General features: G+C 31.3%; 1 protein-coding gene across 1 annotated transcript; it reads left to right on the plus strand.

Annotated features, from left to right (window-relative positions):
• The first annotated feature begins 14,790 nt into the window (after positions 1 to 14,790).
• LOC111374412 (E3 ubiquitin-protein ligase PRT1-like) lies at positions 14,791 to 16,567 on the plus strand. Its single transcript, XM_022997080.1, has 6 exons — positions 14,791 to 14,943; positions 15,253 to 15,281; positions 15,361 to 15,540; positions 15,755 to 15,816; positions 16,348 to 16,453; positions 16,542 to 16,567. Exons 1-6 carry the CDS (start codon positions 14,864 to 14,866, stop codon positions 16,565 to 16,567), a joined length of 483 nt encoding a protein of 160 aa, XP_022852848.1. The 5' UTR covers positions 14,791 to 14,863.
• The last annotated feature ends 1,647 nt before the right edge of the window (positions 16,568 to 18,214 follow it).

Raw genomic sequence — 18,214 nt, forward strand, 5'->3', positions numbered from 1 at the left:
TTTTGTTAAAAAATGTATAATTGAAATGGAGTCAAATCACTTTTGAAGAATGTATTTTGATAAAAAAAAAATCGGCTCAAACAAGGGCTTTATTGGCTTCTAAAAAATGTCAGCATTATCATCTTCGTAAACTCGTGTATTTAGCGTCTTGCTTGATTAATTTTGACATTATAATTTCTAAAAGGGTAATTAGCACAAAACATCCCTACCTTTTGATTTTTTATGGAAAACGTCCCTACCTTTCATTTTTTGGTGGATTACACCCTTACCTTTACATTTTTTTGCACAAAACGTCCTTCTGTCAACTCTCTGTTAAAATGCTCCGTTAAATCAAAAAGGTAATTAGCATAAAAGGTCCCTACCTTTCAAAGTTATTGTGCAAAACGTCCCTACCTTTTATTTTTTAGCATAATTAGCATAAAAGGTCCCTACTTTTCAATATTACTGTGCAAAACGTCCCTACCTTTCATTTTTAGCATTTTTACCCCTACATTTCACCTTTCATTGCGCAAAAGGACCTTTTCATCCATTTTTTCAATAAAATGACGATTTTGCCCTCCTATTGAAATAAAACAAAAAGAAAAGAAAAAAATAATTAATTAATTGCAATCATAGTTATAAATCTTTCAAAACATTACAGATAAATCCTAAATTCTCCACTACCGCCACTTTCACAATCCCACCAATCCACCACCTATAGATCCATATAGCACCACTTTTCGACCACAACACACAGGACTCCACCACCACCAGCGTCGCTTCACTCTCCCCAATATCCTCTTCCATAGTACTGGTCACCAATCTGTCTGAAACAACCACATTTACAGTGGTGGAGTCACCAGCGTCGCTTCACTCTCCCCAATATCCTCTTCCATAGTACTGGTCACCAATCTGTCTGAAACAACCACATTTACAGTGGTGGAGTCAGATGGGCATGGTGGCCGAAAGGTGGTATTATGTGGATTTATAGTTGGCAGCTTGATAGGTTGTGAAAATGGTGGTGGTTGAGAATTTATGATTTTTTGTAATTTTTTAAAAATTTAAGGATTATAGTTGCAGTTGGTAATTCATCTTTTCTTTTTGTTTTATTTGAATAAGAGGATAAAATCGTCATTTTATTGAAAAAATGGATGAGAATGACCTTTTTTGCAATGAAAGGTGAAAGGTAGGGGTGAAAATACTAAAAATGAAAGGTAGGGACGTTTTGCACAATAATATTGAAAGGTAGGAACCTTTTCTGCTAATTATGCTAAAAAATAAAAGGTAGGGACGCTTTGCACAATAACTTTGAAAGGTAGGGACCTTTTGTGCTAATTACCTTTTTGATTTAACGGAGCATTTTAACGGAGAGTTGACAGAAGGACGTTTTGCGCAAAAAAATGTAAAAGTAAGGGTGTAATCCACCAAAAAATGAAAGGTATGGACGTTTTCCATAAAAATATCGAAAGGTAGGGATGTTTTGTGCTAATTACCCTTTCTAAAATAATCGAAGCCAATACTTTATCTCTAATTGGGATAACTTAAAATTGTATATTATAATTTAAGTTAATATCAACAATTAATTTTGATAACGCATTTCATGAGACATGCTACTTTTCAACCATAAGTTTTATCGCATTTTATCAAAATTTACTGTAAATGAGGTTTTCAACTACACAAAAATAGTTTATTTCAACAATAATGCTAAATGTATATTCTTTGGTTGACATTGTTTTCTACATTGCCTTTGTTTCTCAAAATTTGTGGGTGGGAAAAACTATTTTTTGTTTTTAAGCCATTCAACAGTGTTTTGCCATGTGGCACAATGTAAAAAATAAAGTACATGTAGCATGATTGTTATTTCAATCTTGCCTAGATCCACTAAATGGGGCACTTCATGTTCACTTTTGTACTTGTTAATTGTTATATAGAAAACATAGATGCCGGAAGAATTTCATGTTCTCCCTTGAATTTTCTTTCTCATTGAATTTTCCTTCAAAGTTCAGACATGGCAGTGATTTAGAAATGCACACTGCACATTGATTTCCTTCAGCTCTTTCCCTTGAATTTTCTTTCTCCTTGAATTTTCTTTCAAACTTCAGACATGGCATGGCAGAGATTTAGAAATGCACACACATTGATTACCTTCAGCTCTTGCTTGCAGGTTATTTTCCATTGTAGCCCTGGACTTTTGCAAGAGTTGGGGATTTTAAGCGATTTGACATGACTATATATATATATAGATAAAATCTCAATTTCCGTGACACACGGATATTAGATTTACGGGGGTGTCCCCATTTCAGAATTTAATAGATTTCTTAATATTTATAAATTCTCATGGATTGTGTGAAATTTGATAGAATTTAATAGATTTCTTAATATTTATAAATTCTCATGGATTGTGTGAAATTTGATAGAATTTAATAGATTGCATAAGATTTGAATGGATTTCTATTTTGTAAATTTTAAAAGATTTCACGAATTTTATAGATTTCAATGGATTTTATAGATTCTGGGTAAAATTTATAAATATGCTTAACATAAGCAACAAATTTTTACTTCTTCTTTAACGACTCATTCTTACACATATGCATGTTAATAAATCACAGAAAATGATCGAATCATTGTTCAATTGTTTGTTAAACATTGAATATTATAACAGAGCTTCAATAAAAAATACACCCAATATTCAACAAAATGTGAGAGTGGGAGAGAACAAAAATATGTAGTGTTAAATAATCAAAGTCGTAATCAATATGAATAAGGCCACAACCTTGTGAGATACAAACACACAGATGTACACATACATGACCACAAGGCAATTAATTTCATACCCCCAGAAGTCTTATTAACCATGCAGACACAAAAGAAAAAATTGTGGGATACCATCCTCATATGTCTTGGCTAGGATTTGCAGGTATATATAGAAAACACATAGCTCTTCCCAAGAAAAATGAATAGGGTACAGAACTTGAAAGATGAAGTTGTTCCAGTATGTATACTAGAAATCGTAAATTACCATGATAATTTCCAGCACATCTATAAAATAGTAAACAATATATAGCTTCAATAAGAAAAAATAAGTTCAATAAAAAATCACACTCAATATTCAACAAAAAATAGTAATCTTTCATAAATTATCATCAATTGAAAAGTTCTCATACACGATCTTTTCACAGTAGAGAAATGTGAGATAGAAAGAAGAAGAAAAATTTTTTCAAGATGGGAGGGGGGGAGAGAGAGAGAGAGAGAGAGGGCAGCAAATATGGAGAGAGGTGAGAAATGTTGTGAAATTTTTAGGTTTGGGTTAAAATTGTTACTAATTCTTTGTACTTATATTTTTACTTTAAATCCTTCAAAATCTATCAAAATCTATCTATTTAATGAAATCTTTTAAAATCAACCAGTTATGAGGACATCTAAATTTCAAAACTATTTATTAAAATCTATGTTGAGGACACCTAAATTTATAAGTATTTTTAAAAATCTAGATTGGGGACACCTATATTTTAATGAATTATATTTAAATCTGAATTGAGGATACTTTAATTTATATGGAATTTTAAAATTCATCGAACTCTAGATTGAGGACACCCCCCTTATTTTTCTGTTCTTGAAATACTATGAGAAAAAAGAGATGGTTCAAGGCATCACCAGTTCCTTCACGCCAAAGCATCATATTTCATCATTTTGCATCAAAAATTTTGTGCAGACACTCTCCAAATGGACAGTGTTGCACCACAACATTCTGCACCAAATTTTTATTAAGGATATTTGAGTCTATTTTTTGTTATATAACAGATATCATCATCATCATCATCATCATCATCATCATCATCATCATCATCATCATCATCATTATTATTATTATTATTATTATTATTATTATTATAAATTTTAATCATGTGATCAATAATAATTAAGTAATGAATTAAAAGAAAAGTACTCAAGAAGTTTTAAAATGAAACAAACACAATTATTTAAAATTAAAATTAAAATCATCGCTTCCAAGAATTTCTAACTCTTCATAGACAAATCAAGGATAAAGATATTCACATTGCACTTCGAAATGCATTAATTGATCATTTTCCGAATAAATAAGCGAATTTCAAAAATTAAATGACAATACAAATTCAACTTTGTAATATCATGATATCGAGATTCAAAACATATTAAGCTCTTTTTTAATATTATGATTTAATATATTCTTAGTTATGGTATTTGTATTAATTGTACTACATTTTTTAAATTTATTAATGAATTATTTAAACATAATTATTTATCTAGTAAATAATATAGTAATAAGATAAATAAATAAATAAATATATTTTGAGATAAATAAATTCTTCAGAGTGAAAAAACTGAAGAAAATGATGAAACACTTTCACTTGGTGTAATTTTTGGTGTATTAAGTTGGAGATGATTTTCAATTTGGTGCAAGATTTTATACAAAATGGTGCAACACTTATCTCGAATTTTCATGCAAGGTTGGAGACTACCTTAGGCACGCCATAACTCAATATTAGCAAGACAGTATACTACCATGTCTACTGTAAGTCGAAAAGATAGCATATAAATCCCCAATTTGTTTTAGATTAAAATCAATTTTTTAAAAGCTGTTTGATAAAAAAAAAAAAATTGATTGAATATATGGTTGAAAAGTTGTGAATCCTATGACTTGTGTGATACAAATTAATTGTTGATTTTGACTTAAATTTTAACAATATTTTTTAAACGAATCAAACTGGGGCATAATTTTTTTTATTTTCATCTAAAAGTCCTAAACATAAAGAAACTCTTTAAGGAATTTTGTGGGCTCTTGAGAGTCTAAAACAACTAATATTGTGTTTAGACGAGAAAGTTCATTATATTGTTGAATTATTTAAATGCTTTAGCTTAAATTATCAAGTCCAATCATTAAAAATTTTGCTTATCAAGTCTTAAAAAGCATGTTAAATTGATAATTATAGTAAAAAAATACATCCCATGTAAAGGCATCCCATCACTAACAATAGTGTCGAAGCCAGTCAAGGTGGCCGTCTGTGTTGGCTCCGTTGAAAAAATATATATTGGGTAGCCACTCGAGCGGTGGTGCTGCTCCAATGTCAAATACCACCATGATTTTGAAATGAGGTTTTCTTTGGGCTTGTGATAGTGAGAGAGAAGGAAATGAACATTGAAAAAACCCCTATAATTCAATAGTAGCATTTGTTATTGTGGTAATTACGTCAAACCAGATTTTGTAAGACCAATTTCAAAAATGAGATATAATGTTTATTTATACAAAAATCAGATATTAATTCAAAAGATAATAAATCAATATTTAAATATTAATAATAATATTATAAATTTATTTATTTACACACTACCTACCTACCCTGTCTATCACACTCAAACCCTAAAATCATTTTCTCTCTCTTCTCCTCTCCATTCTCTCTTCACCACCTGTTGCAGCAACCTCACTTAATGTGAGCGTCGCACCACGATGTCGCAGTGCGACGATGCGAAGCGACATCGTCTCTGCTGCGATGCGCCATCCCAGCGCTGTGATGTGAACGCCACGCAGAGGCTTCGCCCTATCGCTGCTGCAATTCGATGGTGATAGTGGTGTTACAGGTGTTTGGTATAGGTGGCGGTGGATCTGGAGATGGCGGTGAGGTGGTTTTGATTTTTGGAGTGGTGGTGATGGTTTTCCATATTTGGGGATGTTGGGATTTGGGGGTTTTGTTGGTGGTGCAAGTGGAGGTTCTGGCGGAGCTGGTAAATCTGGTGGTAGTGATGAGGACTGTAGTGCTAGGGGCTCCATGTGCAGTTTGGTAATTCATAGTAGTTGGAGGAGTATTGACAGAATGAAGCTAAGGACCTTGGCAAATGGGAGACCTTTTTGGCTAATGACTGGTGCGGTGGTTGGTTACGGTGATGGTGATACAGGTGGTGGTGTTGGTATTGTGATGGTCTCTTGTTAACGAGTCTATGGAGAAGTGTTAGTTGTGGTTATGGTTGAAAATGGTGCTGGTGGTGATGGCAATGATGGTGAAGGGAGGGACGGTGGTGGCGATAAGGTGGTGGCGTTTTGGATCTGATTTGTTGGTGGAGAGCTGATGGCTTCGGTACGAGTTGTAGTGGTGAAGTGATGGTTCTAATGATGTTACGATGGTGCTTGTGGTCACAAATGGTAGTATTGGTGAGGTCGTGTTGACAGTGGGAGGCGTTATTAGGGGGTGGTCACAATTTATTGGGTCGATTGTGATCATAACTTGGTTAATGTGTGACTAATAAATAATATATAACTAATAAATTACGCATGATCTAAAAAAATGTTAAGTTATGATCAATAATTTGATAAGTTGTGAATCAAAAAATAATTTGTGACTGATTAATTAGATATTCTGTGAGCATGAAATAAGTTGTGACTTGTAAAATTTATGATTTGTGATCCATGAAGAATATGTGATCTATTAATTTGATAAATTTATGATTAATTAATAATTTGTGACATATAAAATTTTTTATTGTGATTGAGAAATAATTTATGACCAATTAATTTGATAATTTGTGACTTTGATATATTTAATTAATAAAATATATGTTTAATTAATTATTTTATAAATAAAATTTAAAAAAAATCTAATTTTTGAAATTTTAAATCTTGTTTCTTAGTTTTAAAATGCATCGTACTTAATCTCTTATATATGAATTTTTCTCTATGTTATTCTCTTTAACGAGCTTTGGGGTAATACGTGGGCTCCTTTTAAAAATTTGTTAAACCAATTATTATTATTATTATTATTATTATTATTATAGACTTCTCTTACTCTTTCTAGTTGGGCTTCCATTGCAAGGACAGTTAAGCCCATGAAATCTTTATATGGTTCTCACTTATCCTTGTCACTCTATGTATAGAGAGACTTAAAAAACATATCAAAATATGAGATCTTGAAGAATGTAGTTGTCTAAACCTGCAGTTATAGAGTGAGGATCTATCATGTATTTGTTACTATATTTTTTTCTTATTAGTTTGGGTTGTGTTGGATCATATTTCATATGTATATGACTTGTACGTTTTATTGCATTTATACGTTGAATGGAGAATTTTTTTTAATATTTTTAATTAAATATTAACGAACAATATCGACATTTAAAAGTTCTTATGATTAATTATGGCCTAATTTCTTCTATATTTTGTTTGTTAATTGAAACTCAATGATTGGAAGTAAAATTGGAGGAAATGAACAAAAAATGGTGAAATCCAATGTTCGGAGACTAATTTGTAAATGTCCAATAGCTGAGTCAAACTACAAAATAATGATTGAAGACTAAATGGTTCAATTGGATGCACTGAGAAATTAACAAAAGAAATTTGCAAAGAGAAAATGGCTCAATTGACCAAAGAACAAAAATGCACACATTTTCAAAGTTGTAGTGGTGCACGTGCCACATTGTTGCACCAAACCTGTAGCCAAAATGGCTTAGATGGGCGTGCACCATGGAAAGCATGCTAGTGCTGGGTGAAGTTTCAGGGGCCTAATCACAAATTTTTTATTTAAATAAAAACTTTTCTTAAGAACTACTTTGGACGTGATTTTTGACTTATTTTCGAGCCAAATAAATAGAGAACATGGGCACAACCTCTCATACATTATTTATCATTCATTATTTCAATTAAAGAGAGGTCAAATCATCATTCTTTTGGGAGAATTAAGAGACAATTGCAAGAATTCAATCAATTGAAGATCCAATCTTTATTTTTAAGCATGGAAGAAAATATGCAGCTGAATATTTATGAAATCATTAAAAAGATTCAAGATTTCAAAATTGACCTTCTTCTTCTTAAATTATCAACAATTTCGGTTGATGTTCTACAAATAAAATATGATTTCTTGTAAATCATAATACTATGCTATATTTTCATTTACTAAGATATAGATGAATCATTGTTTTGAAGTCTTTAGTATAAATTCAATATTTTGACGTTCAATATGTGTATATTCTTGGACGATTGTTATTATGTTTAATGTTTTTCAATTACTTGATCATTAATTGGATAGAATTGTAAATTTTACTATTATCGAAACCTACAATATAATCGATGGTACTTATAATAACCATTGTGAAGTCCTATAGGGAATGGATATATGTCTCTATGCTTTGCATTATTATAATAAGTTCTAGTATTTTAATATTTGCTTTTATGTTCGCATCTTTCATAAAGATAGAGGAAGATCACATGAGATGATATACTTAATTATATTCGAGAGAAATTATCAAAACATTGAGAAACAAGAATGCATACATATTATCAATGATATTGAATTGTATTAAAATAGATTAATAAGGAGATTCCAAGTCTTAGTAATTATTTTATCTAAATTTACAAAAGCTTTCATAATTCGGTCATTCGAATAATTAGTTTAATTAGTTAATTAGTATTAATTCTTCAAACACATCTTGTTATTTGATTAAAGTTAACATTAATTGATCATAGGTTAAATAATAATACACTCCTTTTACATTTGAAATTCTCAATTTACTTTACTTTTTTTTTTAAAAAAAAAATTCCAATATATTGCCTTTAAATTAAATCAATACCAAATCTTGAAAATAAAACTATAAAGCTGCCGCAAATAACTAGTGATAAAGAGCATGGAATATTCTACTTAATTTAGCGCTTGTTTGAACCTCAATTTTAGCGAAGCATGCATTTTAAAATAGTAGGTATTGGACAACATGTGATTAAAAAATAAGAAAAAATTTGAATTTGCTTGTAATATTATTTTATTGAAAAATGTGCAATTAAAAAGAAGAAAGAGAAAAATATGTTTTAAAAATAATGGAGATCACATATGGGCTTAGTACGTGATCATAGAATTCATATCAAGAGATGAACATGAATTTTCATATAAAAATTGAGTGTAAATGAGAATTTTTTAGGAAGTCCTATTTATATTTATTGGGTAGCTGAGAATTTTGTTTCAATTATAGAATTGATAAAAGGAAATATAATCGAGAATATATGGACATATGATGTACATTTAATATGAAAATAGAGTTCAACTCAGGAGTTTATAGAAGTTCTATTTGTGGTTATTGGATTTGCCATGTTGTACTAAGGTGATAGATCATACATTTTTGTTTCGATTATTGAAATTATGTAGAGAAAAATAAAAAATGTTGGAACCTGCACGTTATATAGAAATTGAGTGTAACTAGGGGTGGAGAGTTTGTAGAATGATCTGAGAGTGTGTGTATGCACGCACATGTATATATTCTCCAGCACAGAATTCATATCAAGAGATGTAACCAAGAATATTTGGAACGTGTATTTATATGGAAATTGTAAATGGGGAATTTGTATGAAATTCTTTTTATAGTTAAGTAGAGGTACCATGTGTACTTTTATTCATACTAATGAAGTTCTATTAGACCGAATTTGTCTTTTTATCAAATTGGACGATTTTGAGTGTAATTTTCGATCTCAGCACTACATATCTCCTTTGGAAACTATGCAATTCTTGTTGCATGATGTTTTGAGACAAGAACTTTCTTCCCATTCATCAAATTGGCAATTAACCAGTCTTCGTCTTCTTCTTCAACAAAGGTCCATTTGGTTACATTTTCATTGCAAAGTGGTCCTCGATTCTCATACAAGAAATCAACCCACCACAATTAGGCCTTTGATTTTTGCAAGACTTAATTTTTTTTATAAAAACACTAGTAGAGATCGTGCGTTGCACAATAATTGTTATAATTTTACAAGGGATTTTGTTAAAAAAAGATAAATTATTTTAGAACATCAAATATTTAACTGTGTAGACTGATTAATGTATTTTATATTATTAACAATACAAAGTTATATCGTATGAAAACCATCAATATACAAACCCAAAGATATATTCGTATGTATCTATAAAAACAATCCCCTACTCCATGGAAGCAAACAGAAAGTTGAAAAAAGAGAGAAGTATGGCAATCTTAAACAACTTCCCCTCTTTAAAAAGAATAATAACTTCATTACAGAACAAGCCACTGGTAATTTCATTTACAAGTGCAATATTTCAGTGCCTATCATGAGACGTAAAATGAAATTGCAATATTATATGAACAAAAAATAAAGAAAATAAGCGAGATGTAGCAAAATCCTATCAAATATCAAATCAAAGATCAATTTCAGGTTCTACCTTTGGTGATGAATGCAGTAATATGATTAGCATGGTTAAATTGGTCCGGCTAACCCTCCGATAGGGTCACCTATGGTAAATTCACTTGAAATCACCAAGAAAAAATTGATGCCAATCAGTGAAAATAAAATATACTAAAAAATGGTAAAAAAGAAATCAAAAGTGAATGGGAATCTGTAAAGGAAAGTCTCTCAATGTGTGTCTTTGAGAGAGACATGAGAGATGGGAAGGAGATCAATGAAAAATCAAGAATGATAAAATCACAGAAGCCAATGGCATCTCTAAAAGGCTATACAATTGAGAACTCTTTACTTTTACTCTAGAATAAAACAGAGAAGTATATTTTCCCTTAGCAGTAAACGAGAAAAACAGAGTAGAATATGGATCTTATGGGTGTGATACCTTTGACAATTTGATTTTATGCTTAGTGCAGAAGCGTTGCAATCCCTCGAATAAATGTAATATAGTTATATTATATAAAATCCAAAAGTTGCAAATTTCTTTTTTCCCAAATTTGCAAAATCAAAATTTTATGAGAAATCCCAGGATATAGTTAAAAAGAAACTGACATACAAATTAAGTTTAAGAAGCAACATATAGTGGTTGTATCAGGGTATTTGCTTTTCAGCGAGTATCGATTTGTTTTGCTTCAGCTTCATGTCTCTTAAAAGACTTAAAATGGTCATACTAGGAAAATGGGAAACAAAGCAACATTCTCTCCCCTACATCTAAATAGGTTTATGAGTAAATCACCGGTTTCACTCAGCACAAAATTATGGATATTGAAACCATTCATTTAATTACTTTTGTATTTGGAAGAAATAATAAAGAGTATTTCTGAAGATCAAAATTTAATATTACCCTTTGAAAAGTAAAAGAAAAACTTCACCTGACCCCTCCGAGAGAGAACGGGCAAGGGGAGTCTCCGATATTTTGCAACAAGAAGTAACAGATCATTCATTGTAGTCAAATTGAGCTTCCTACATCAAGGTATTTAGCAGGAATTAATGTGAGATAAAAATCCAGCCAAAAGAAAATTACAACGCGTCTAGACAATCACAAATCATGTTCAGTTAGGTCCAAATGAGGATAGACCAAACTGATATATTTTTCGGTTATGTGGTGAATGCAATCCTGTTTGCTAATAGTTAAATATACCCCAAAGATTTTTCTTTCAGAAAATGCATAAAAATCTCACATTGAATATAATTTCTCATATTTATAGAGAATTACAAATGGTCAAACTTTTTAATCTTTTTTGTCAATAGAAATATCATTCAGCTCATAGATCAAACTGCACATCTTTTGTGCAAGCCGGCCACTGGTTTTAACTAATAAAACACTACAGTATTACACAGTTATCGTTACAATTAAAATGCTATTTAGTCAAATTCATTTCAATTGAAAATATTTAGTCAAATGCATTTCAATTAAAATGCCAAAACCTCATCAGAAGACTAGTCATCTAATCGGCCATTAACTTCACTAATCTTAGGTGACCGTAGCCTTCTAAAATACCCCCAGGTTGGTCCATTTTGTCACTGAATAAAGCCAACTCTCTCTATATAATGAGTAGTAGCTTCATTATGCATACACCAACCACCAAGATAGTCCATGAATATTTTCTGAATTGGAATGAATAAAACACAATTGAAAGCCTCTAGATATGGGGAACAAAAGGGGATTCTTTTTATTTCTATTCAACGCCGAAATCATGTTTATCCAATTGAAAGTCGGAAAGTTAAATCGTATTCTATGTGGTTAGTAAAAATTTAATCTTTATTCTGTTTAGGATAATCTTCAGTTAATCCACCTTTAATATTTTACTTGCCAGAGATAATACAGACCCAAGTTAGTCTTATCCTGTAGATCATTTAGTAACGGGTGCAGATACTTCCAATGCATCAAGTGAGGAAGAGATCATTTATACTTGCAAAAGATCAAATCTTTGCCTGCTTGCTTTCAAGAAGCTCAATTTTCATTCCTGGAAATTAATCAGCAATAAAGAGATCCATGAATAACTCAGATGGCAATTCTATTCAGCTAATCAGTTGAAATTAAATTTAAAGCACTGTGACAGCTTATCAAGCTAGATACTATCTGATGGATTAAATTAATGTCATACTCAATCCGATTACGATTAGAACTCACTTCACTTACATGCATAATATTAGTAAAAGTATCAATCAAAATACATTTGCTCTGATGCAAGTCATGTAGTAACAGTAATTTTCATCTATTGAACTTCCTCAATGAAATTCCCCAAACTTTAGCAAGCATACGAACACAAATGAGCATCATAGGTTTCTGACTCAATCCTTGCTCACACTCAGTTCATTCTTACGCATGAAAGTCATCTAACAGACGACAGAGACAAACTTCATGAATTTTTTGAATTGTCAATACCTCTTATCTGCTTTCACTTAAAGACATTTACCCAATATTTGAGAAGTAATGGGATGTGAAGATTAAAATCATGTCATGCATAAAACTTATAAAATATTTTGAGGTTCGATTGATGCAGTGCACCTAGTGATATTTTCCACAATTACCATTTTTCTCCTTTTTGTTTATGTAGTATTTCTTTCAAATATTCTTCAGTTTCCTTGTTGGTTTAAGGGAAATCATCGATGAAAACTCTAATATGCTTCTCTCTTCGTATTCAATGCTCAAAAAAACTTCATGATATCTTCATATTATTAAAAATGAATGTGATGGTTTTTATTTAATCTAAATAGAAGTTAATCATTGAATCTGAAGAAGCCATGAATGTATGAATCATAAGATCTGAAAAGCAGCTGTTGCACGTGTAACTGTACAAGTAAAATTCTCATGTCAAAGACAAGATATGTTATACATCATTTACAATCAACTTTGATGTTTGCCTCTGCTCATCTAGGTTTTATGACTTTGCAGCATTGAAATCTCAAGCAAAAGATATGGAAGCTAAGAAAAACTATCAAAATTAAATTCCAATAATATATTATTAAGCCTAACATCAAAGCTGATACCATAGCCAAAAACCTCACAAAATTATAAGTACAGAAAAGAAAAGACTTCAAAGGAATTGATCAAACTTTGTGAAATTTGAATATTGAGATCTATCAAAACAAAAAGCATAGATATCTTCACAGCATATGAAAGAGTTTATATTTCAACAGTTTTCACTCCCAGGATCTAATGGTCATCAATAAACATTCAATAAAGAACCTTCCCCACCTTTCCTAATTATCACATGAACATAGTTGAATACAACAGATCAATTTTTCTTACTTATTTCAACCGGGCAGCGAAATTTCAGTAACTAAGAAAAAGGAGAAGGGTTGGATAGATATATCATCATCCCCAATGCTTTCATCTCTCTTGTTTGTTGCACATTCTTCAAAAAATACTATTCAAAACTTTTTAACTTTCCAAATAATGGATAACAATCAAGGGGCATAAGCAAAAACGAACACAACAATGTTGTATGACATCTAATTCTAAGTCAACAAGACAACATATATACACTTCTATATGCTTTATCATTTTCATCTAAATCCTAAACCTAAAGAAACTCGTTATCGAGTCTAAAATAACTAATAATATATTTAGACGGGAAAGTTCATTATAGTATCAAATCATTTAAATGATGTCACGTCAAATTATCGACGTCCAATTTAAAAAATTTCGCCTATCATATTATTATAAAGCATGTTAAATTGATAAATATATAATTAGTAAATTTCCTCCACTTCAATTGACAAAAAATCAATTAAAGGTGCGTTTGATTGTAAATATAGAATTTGTATGGGAAAAAATAAATTTTAGGTAATTCAATTGCCTAGAACTTATTTGTATGAAAATTATCAATTAAATGTATTTGATTGATTTAACTTTCAACCTACAAAATATTATACTTGTTCGATTTCTATTGGTGGGTAAGTAAGAGAGAGTTGATAAATGAGATAGAGAAAGAGTGAGTAAATTTCCCAAAAAATAAAATCCTACTCCCCCGAAAAAAGTATTTTCCTTGATTTTGAGGAAAATATGATCACATGATCAAAATTAGAAAAATATTTTTTATGGAAAAAAATGTCGGTTATACAACGCAAAAGTTAGAATTTGAGTGAAAAAAACATATTTTTCATGAAAAATATTGATAATCAAACAAATTGTTTTTCAATTTTATTATTGTTTGTACTATAGTTGACCTTCAAGCGAATCAAGCCATAGCTTTTAATGGCATCTCATCACATAATTTTGATCAACTAATCAGTAAAACTATCCAAAATGACGGTGCTCAACTGACATGGATTTGTTCTCAATTCGTTTAAAGCATCTTCAAGAGTTCATATTATAGAACATATTTAAATTTAAAAAGTCAATTAAAATCAATTTTTTAATTTGTATTTCGCTATTACAGAAGTTATTTTTAAATTCTTCTCTCACAAATAGGACTAATTTACTTAAGTCAAAAAATTAATTATCTTTTTTAAAAATAAATTTTAGATTAGTAGGTTAATGAAAAATGTATACTTAAAAAATAAGAAAAAAATTGGTGCGTAATATTATTTTATTGAAAATGCGAGAAAATTGAAAATGCGAGAAAAAAATATATTTGGAAATAAAAGGGCGTATGAACAGCATATATATTAGAAGACCCCTATAAAAATCATATACATACAGATTCTTGTGTATATTTTCTCTGTGCTTGGGCCAAAATAATGAATAATCAAGGTAAAGAAGATTATGGCGATATTGGAAGCGAGGATTTTCCGGATGAGTTTCAGTGTTGTGTATGCTTGTAAGTATTTGCGATGGATTTTTTTTTTTTTTTTTAATTCTATTTTTCAGCAAACAAGTTACGCATATGAAAGCCTGTATGAATGATTTTCTGTTGGTTGGTTTGTTATTAATTGGATTTTACGAATATCTTATAATCAGAAGAAGGATACGGCAATAGGGTATATGTCTTTGTCTGTGGAATTGTAGATGCGTGAGCAAACACACGCCAAGAATTGGAATTGGCAGCATGTCAATTAGGGTTTGGGAACATTAATGAAATTTTCTGTCAAGCATTGATTTTTTTTTTTTTTTTTTTTTTTTCTTTCAGGGATATCATGTACAAACCAGTTGTATTAGGTAATACACTGTTACAAATACTACCGATTTCATAGCTATTTTTGTTGTCGAATCTATTCATTCCTTTCCCTGTATGCAGCCTGTGGTCACATATCTTGCTTCTGGTGTGTTTTCAAAGCTATGGATTCTTTCCGGGAGTCACACTGTCCAATTTGTCGCAACCCATATAATCATTTTCCCAGTATTTGTAGATTGCTACACTTCTTGCTTCTGAAATTATATCCATCAGCCTACAAAAGAAGGGAAAGACAAGTTGCAGGTATGAATCATTCCATATCTTAGTCCTACTATTTTATGAATTTACACATACCATGTATATCTATATGTTGGAGCACGGAAACACCGCCCGTTAGTCCTAATGTAGTAACTGCCTATATTGCCTCCACTATAAGCAGTTGCACCAGCTCAAAAGGTTGACAGGCTTGAAAATTTTCAGTAGAAGCAGGCGCTCCATTAGTTATCTTATCTAATAGATATATTGGTTCTTAATTTCCCGCCTTACTCTGAGGTAGAGACATCTCCCCTGCCAAAGAATGTAAGCAAAAAAATAGAAATTAACCTCCCTTTTCTTTTCTGATAGACCAATCATTCCCTGAAAAAAATATTGATAAAAGAGTGGGAGGGGCTGTCAAGGTGTTGTAACAAATGGAAAATCCTGAATTGATATGATTTCTATTGTGTGTTGGCTTTTAGCAGCTCCCTTTTGACCATCTTTCTTCACATAAACTTCTAAAGGAGCCTTTTTTATTTCCTTATATTCAACTCTTCCTCAAATCAAACCTTTTTTTTTCATCTACTTGGAGGGGAATCACCATTGCCTTCGTATTATGTGAATCAACTCTCTATGTTTAATGATATGATCACTAACCTTTTGTTGGCTCTGATAATTTTATTCTGGGCAAGTATTACCTGTTTTATAATTAATGAAAAGGAAGGACCTGTTTTGTCTTTGTTTCTTTGCGCTTGATATGAAAGTAACTGAGGACATTTAGACTGAGTTGTCAGAGGAGAAGTGAGGTGAACCACGGAAGAGTTGATTTTATTGTAACTTAGATTTCTTTGGAAGGGGACAGACTATGAGAATCTCACCGCTGGAATATTTGGTTTCTATGATTTAACTGATGAGGCGTGGCTCTTGAGCATTCATTTTGAAAGTGCTATTTTTTGCTGCGGTAATAATAATTTAAGTATTGCACTTGGTCTCTGATCTAAAGTTTCATGGGGTGGGATGTTCATGAGACATTTGTCAACTCAATGCAGATAATCATGCTGGAAATGCTCCGTAACATATTCCTTTCTATATGACGAGGAGGAAAATCCAATTTATCACTGCAAAGGCGTGGCTATGCAAGCATGTGTTTGTTGACTTGGTGAAGTATTAGTGGACTGCCAATAATGTAACTTGGGTATTATTGGAATCTAAATTGATTCCTAAGTGGTCTACTACTAGAAAGCTACACTCTTATCTCAACCAAAATTTTCATTCCAAATGCCTAATATTTATTAGGTAGAGGCATTGTGATGCAGCACCAATAGAAATATTCAATGGAGAATGAGAAAACCAATTAACAGGAAGAAGAAATCTAGGGAAGAGATGGTAGAAGAAGAACCAATAGAAGAACCACTAGAAGAAAGATGGAGAGAAAAGGGAAATTTGCCACAAGCCACCAAAATAATGTTTCAATTTTCAGTTATCAACATATAAATAGCAAAAAAATCAAATATTTACGGGCTTAGGCCAGACCCATTAATCAAGTCCAATGAAATAAAAGACATCAATATATAAAACACAGAGTAAAATAATTGGGCCGATGTTCGCATCAACTCTCACAGGGTGGGAGAAAAACTCAACTCTGTCAAGTGGTTGAACTACTGCGGTGGACAATCCTTCTGACGAACCAAATATCAGAACTCAACAAATGATAACAAAGCCATGTGCAAATTATCCCCAAGCATATGATATGACCAAGATGATCTGGTTAAAGGAAGATCTTACTGACTCCTATAAAATTCCAATGAATCTGGATCACGTTGTTGATGTCTCGTTCTGGGGATTCATGTACCATCAGAATCAATCAAGTCGGTCCACCCAATGGACAAGAAAGCACTAAATCTCTCTATCATTGGTCAACACAATTTGATCATCTAAAATAACATCAATTTTATCTTTGTGTGCTATGATTAGTGGTATTGGAGTAGACATAGTAAAAGATTTAGTGTAGGAATTTCCATGTAGAGGTAGAAAATAATTATCAGAGGGGTTAAAATAGCCTTTGTAAGCGACGAAGTCCTTAACAGTTAAAATAGAGTGGTGGCCAAAATGTGATAAAAGATCAATGACACGTTTATTTGAACCAACATGTTTTAAAATTTCATAAGGAGCAGCACTACAAGCTTGCAATATAACATAATACCCAATATTAAATTCAAAATTTCGCTTATGCAAATCAGCTTGAAGTTGATATAATGCATTACTTGCTTCAAATTGTTTATTGATCTCAATATGCAAGTTATGAAGATGTGATACAACTACTTCAACTGACACACATGGGAATAAGGTCTAAGGTTTTCCTAGGTTCATAACCATGAATAACTTCAAAAAGACTTGTACTTATAGACCGATTTATAAAATTGTTATATGTAATTTGCATTGGTGGGATGATCAAATTTCAGTTCCCAAGATTTTCCTTGAAAAGGGCATGATTACACTAATCGTCAGTACCTTTGGGTTGGATAAGAGAGTGACACAACGTTTGATTGAAAGGTATCGGGAACATGGGATACAATACCTAGATTCATAGGAAAAGTCCATATACTATCTAAGGAGGTGTTCTTAGTATCATTCAAGTCATCAAATTCTTCAAATTTAGGTTCACAGATTTGATCTTATAATCGCTCATATCTTATATTCTTTTGTTCTTCAATGACTAAAG

Source organism: Olea europaea, unplaced genomic scaffold (assembly GCF_002742605.1).
Source record: "Olea europaea var. sylvestris unplaced genomic scaffold, O_europaea_v1 scaffold1244, whole genome shotgun sequence".
NCBI classification, from domain to species: Eukaryota; Viridiplantae; Streptophyta; class Magnoliopsida; order Lamiales; family Oleaceae; genus Olea; species Olea europaea.

Excerpts from the sequence above, each read along its gene's own strand:
- LOC111374412 (XM_022997080.1), top strand. The coding sequence starts at position 14,864 with ATGAATAATCAAGGTAAAGAAGATTATGGCGATATTGGAAGCGAGGAT. Across the intron at positions 15,817-16,347 it reads CATCTCCCCTGCCAAAGAAT|GGGACAGACTATGAGAATCT; the intron begins GTAAGCAAAAAA and ends TTTCTTTGGAAG. Across the intron at positions 16,454-16,541 it reads AAGTGCTATTTTTTGCTGCG|ATAATCATGCTGGAAATGCT; the intron begins GTAATAATAATT and ends AACTCAATGCAG.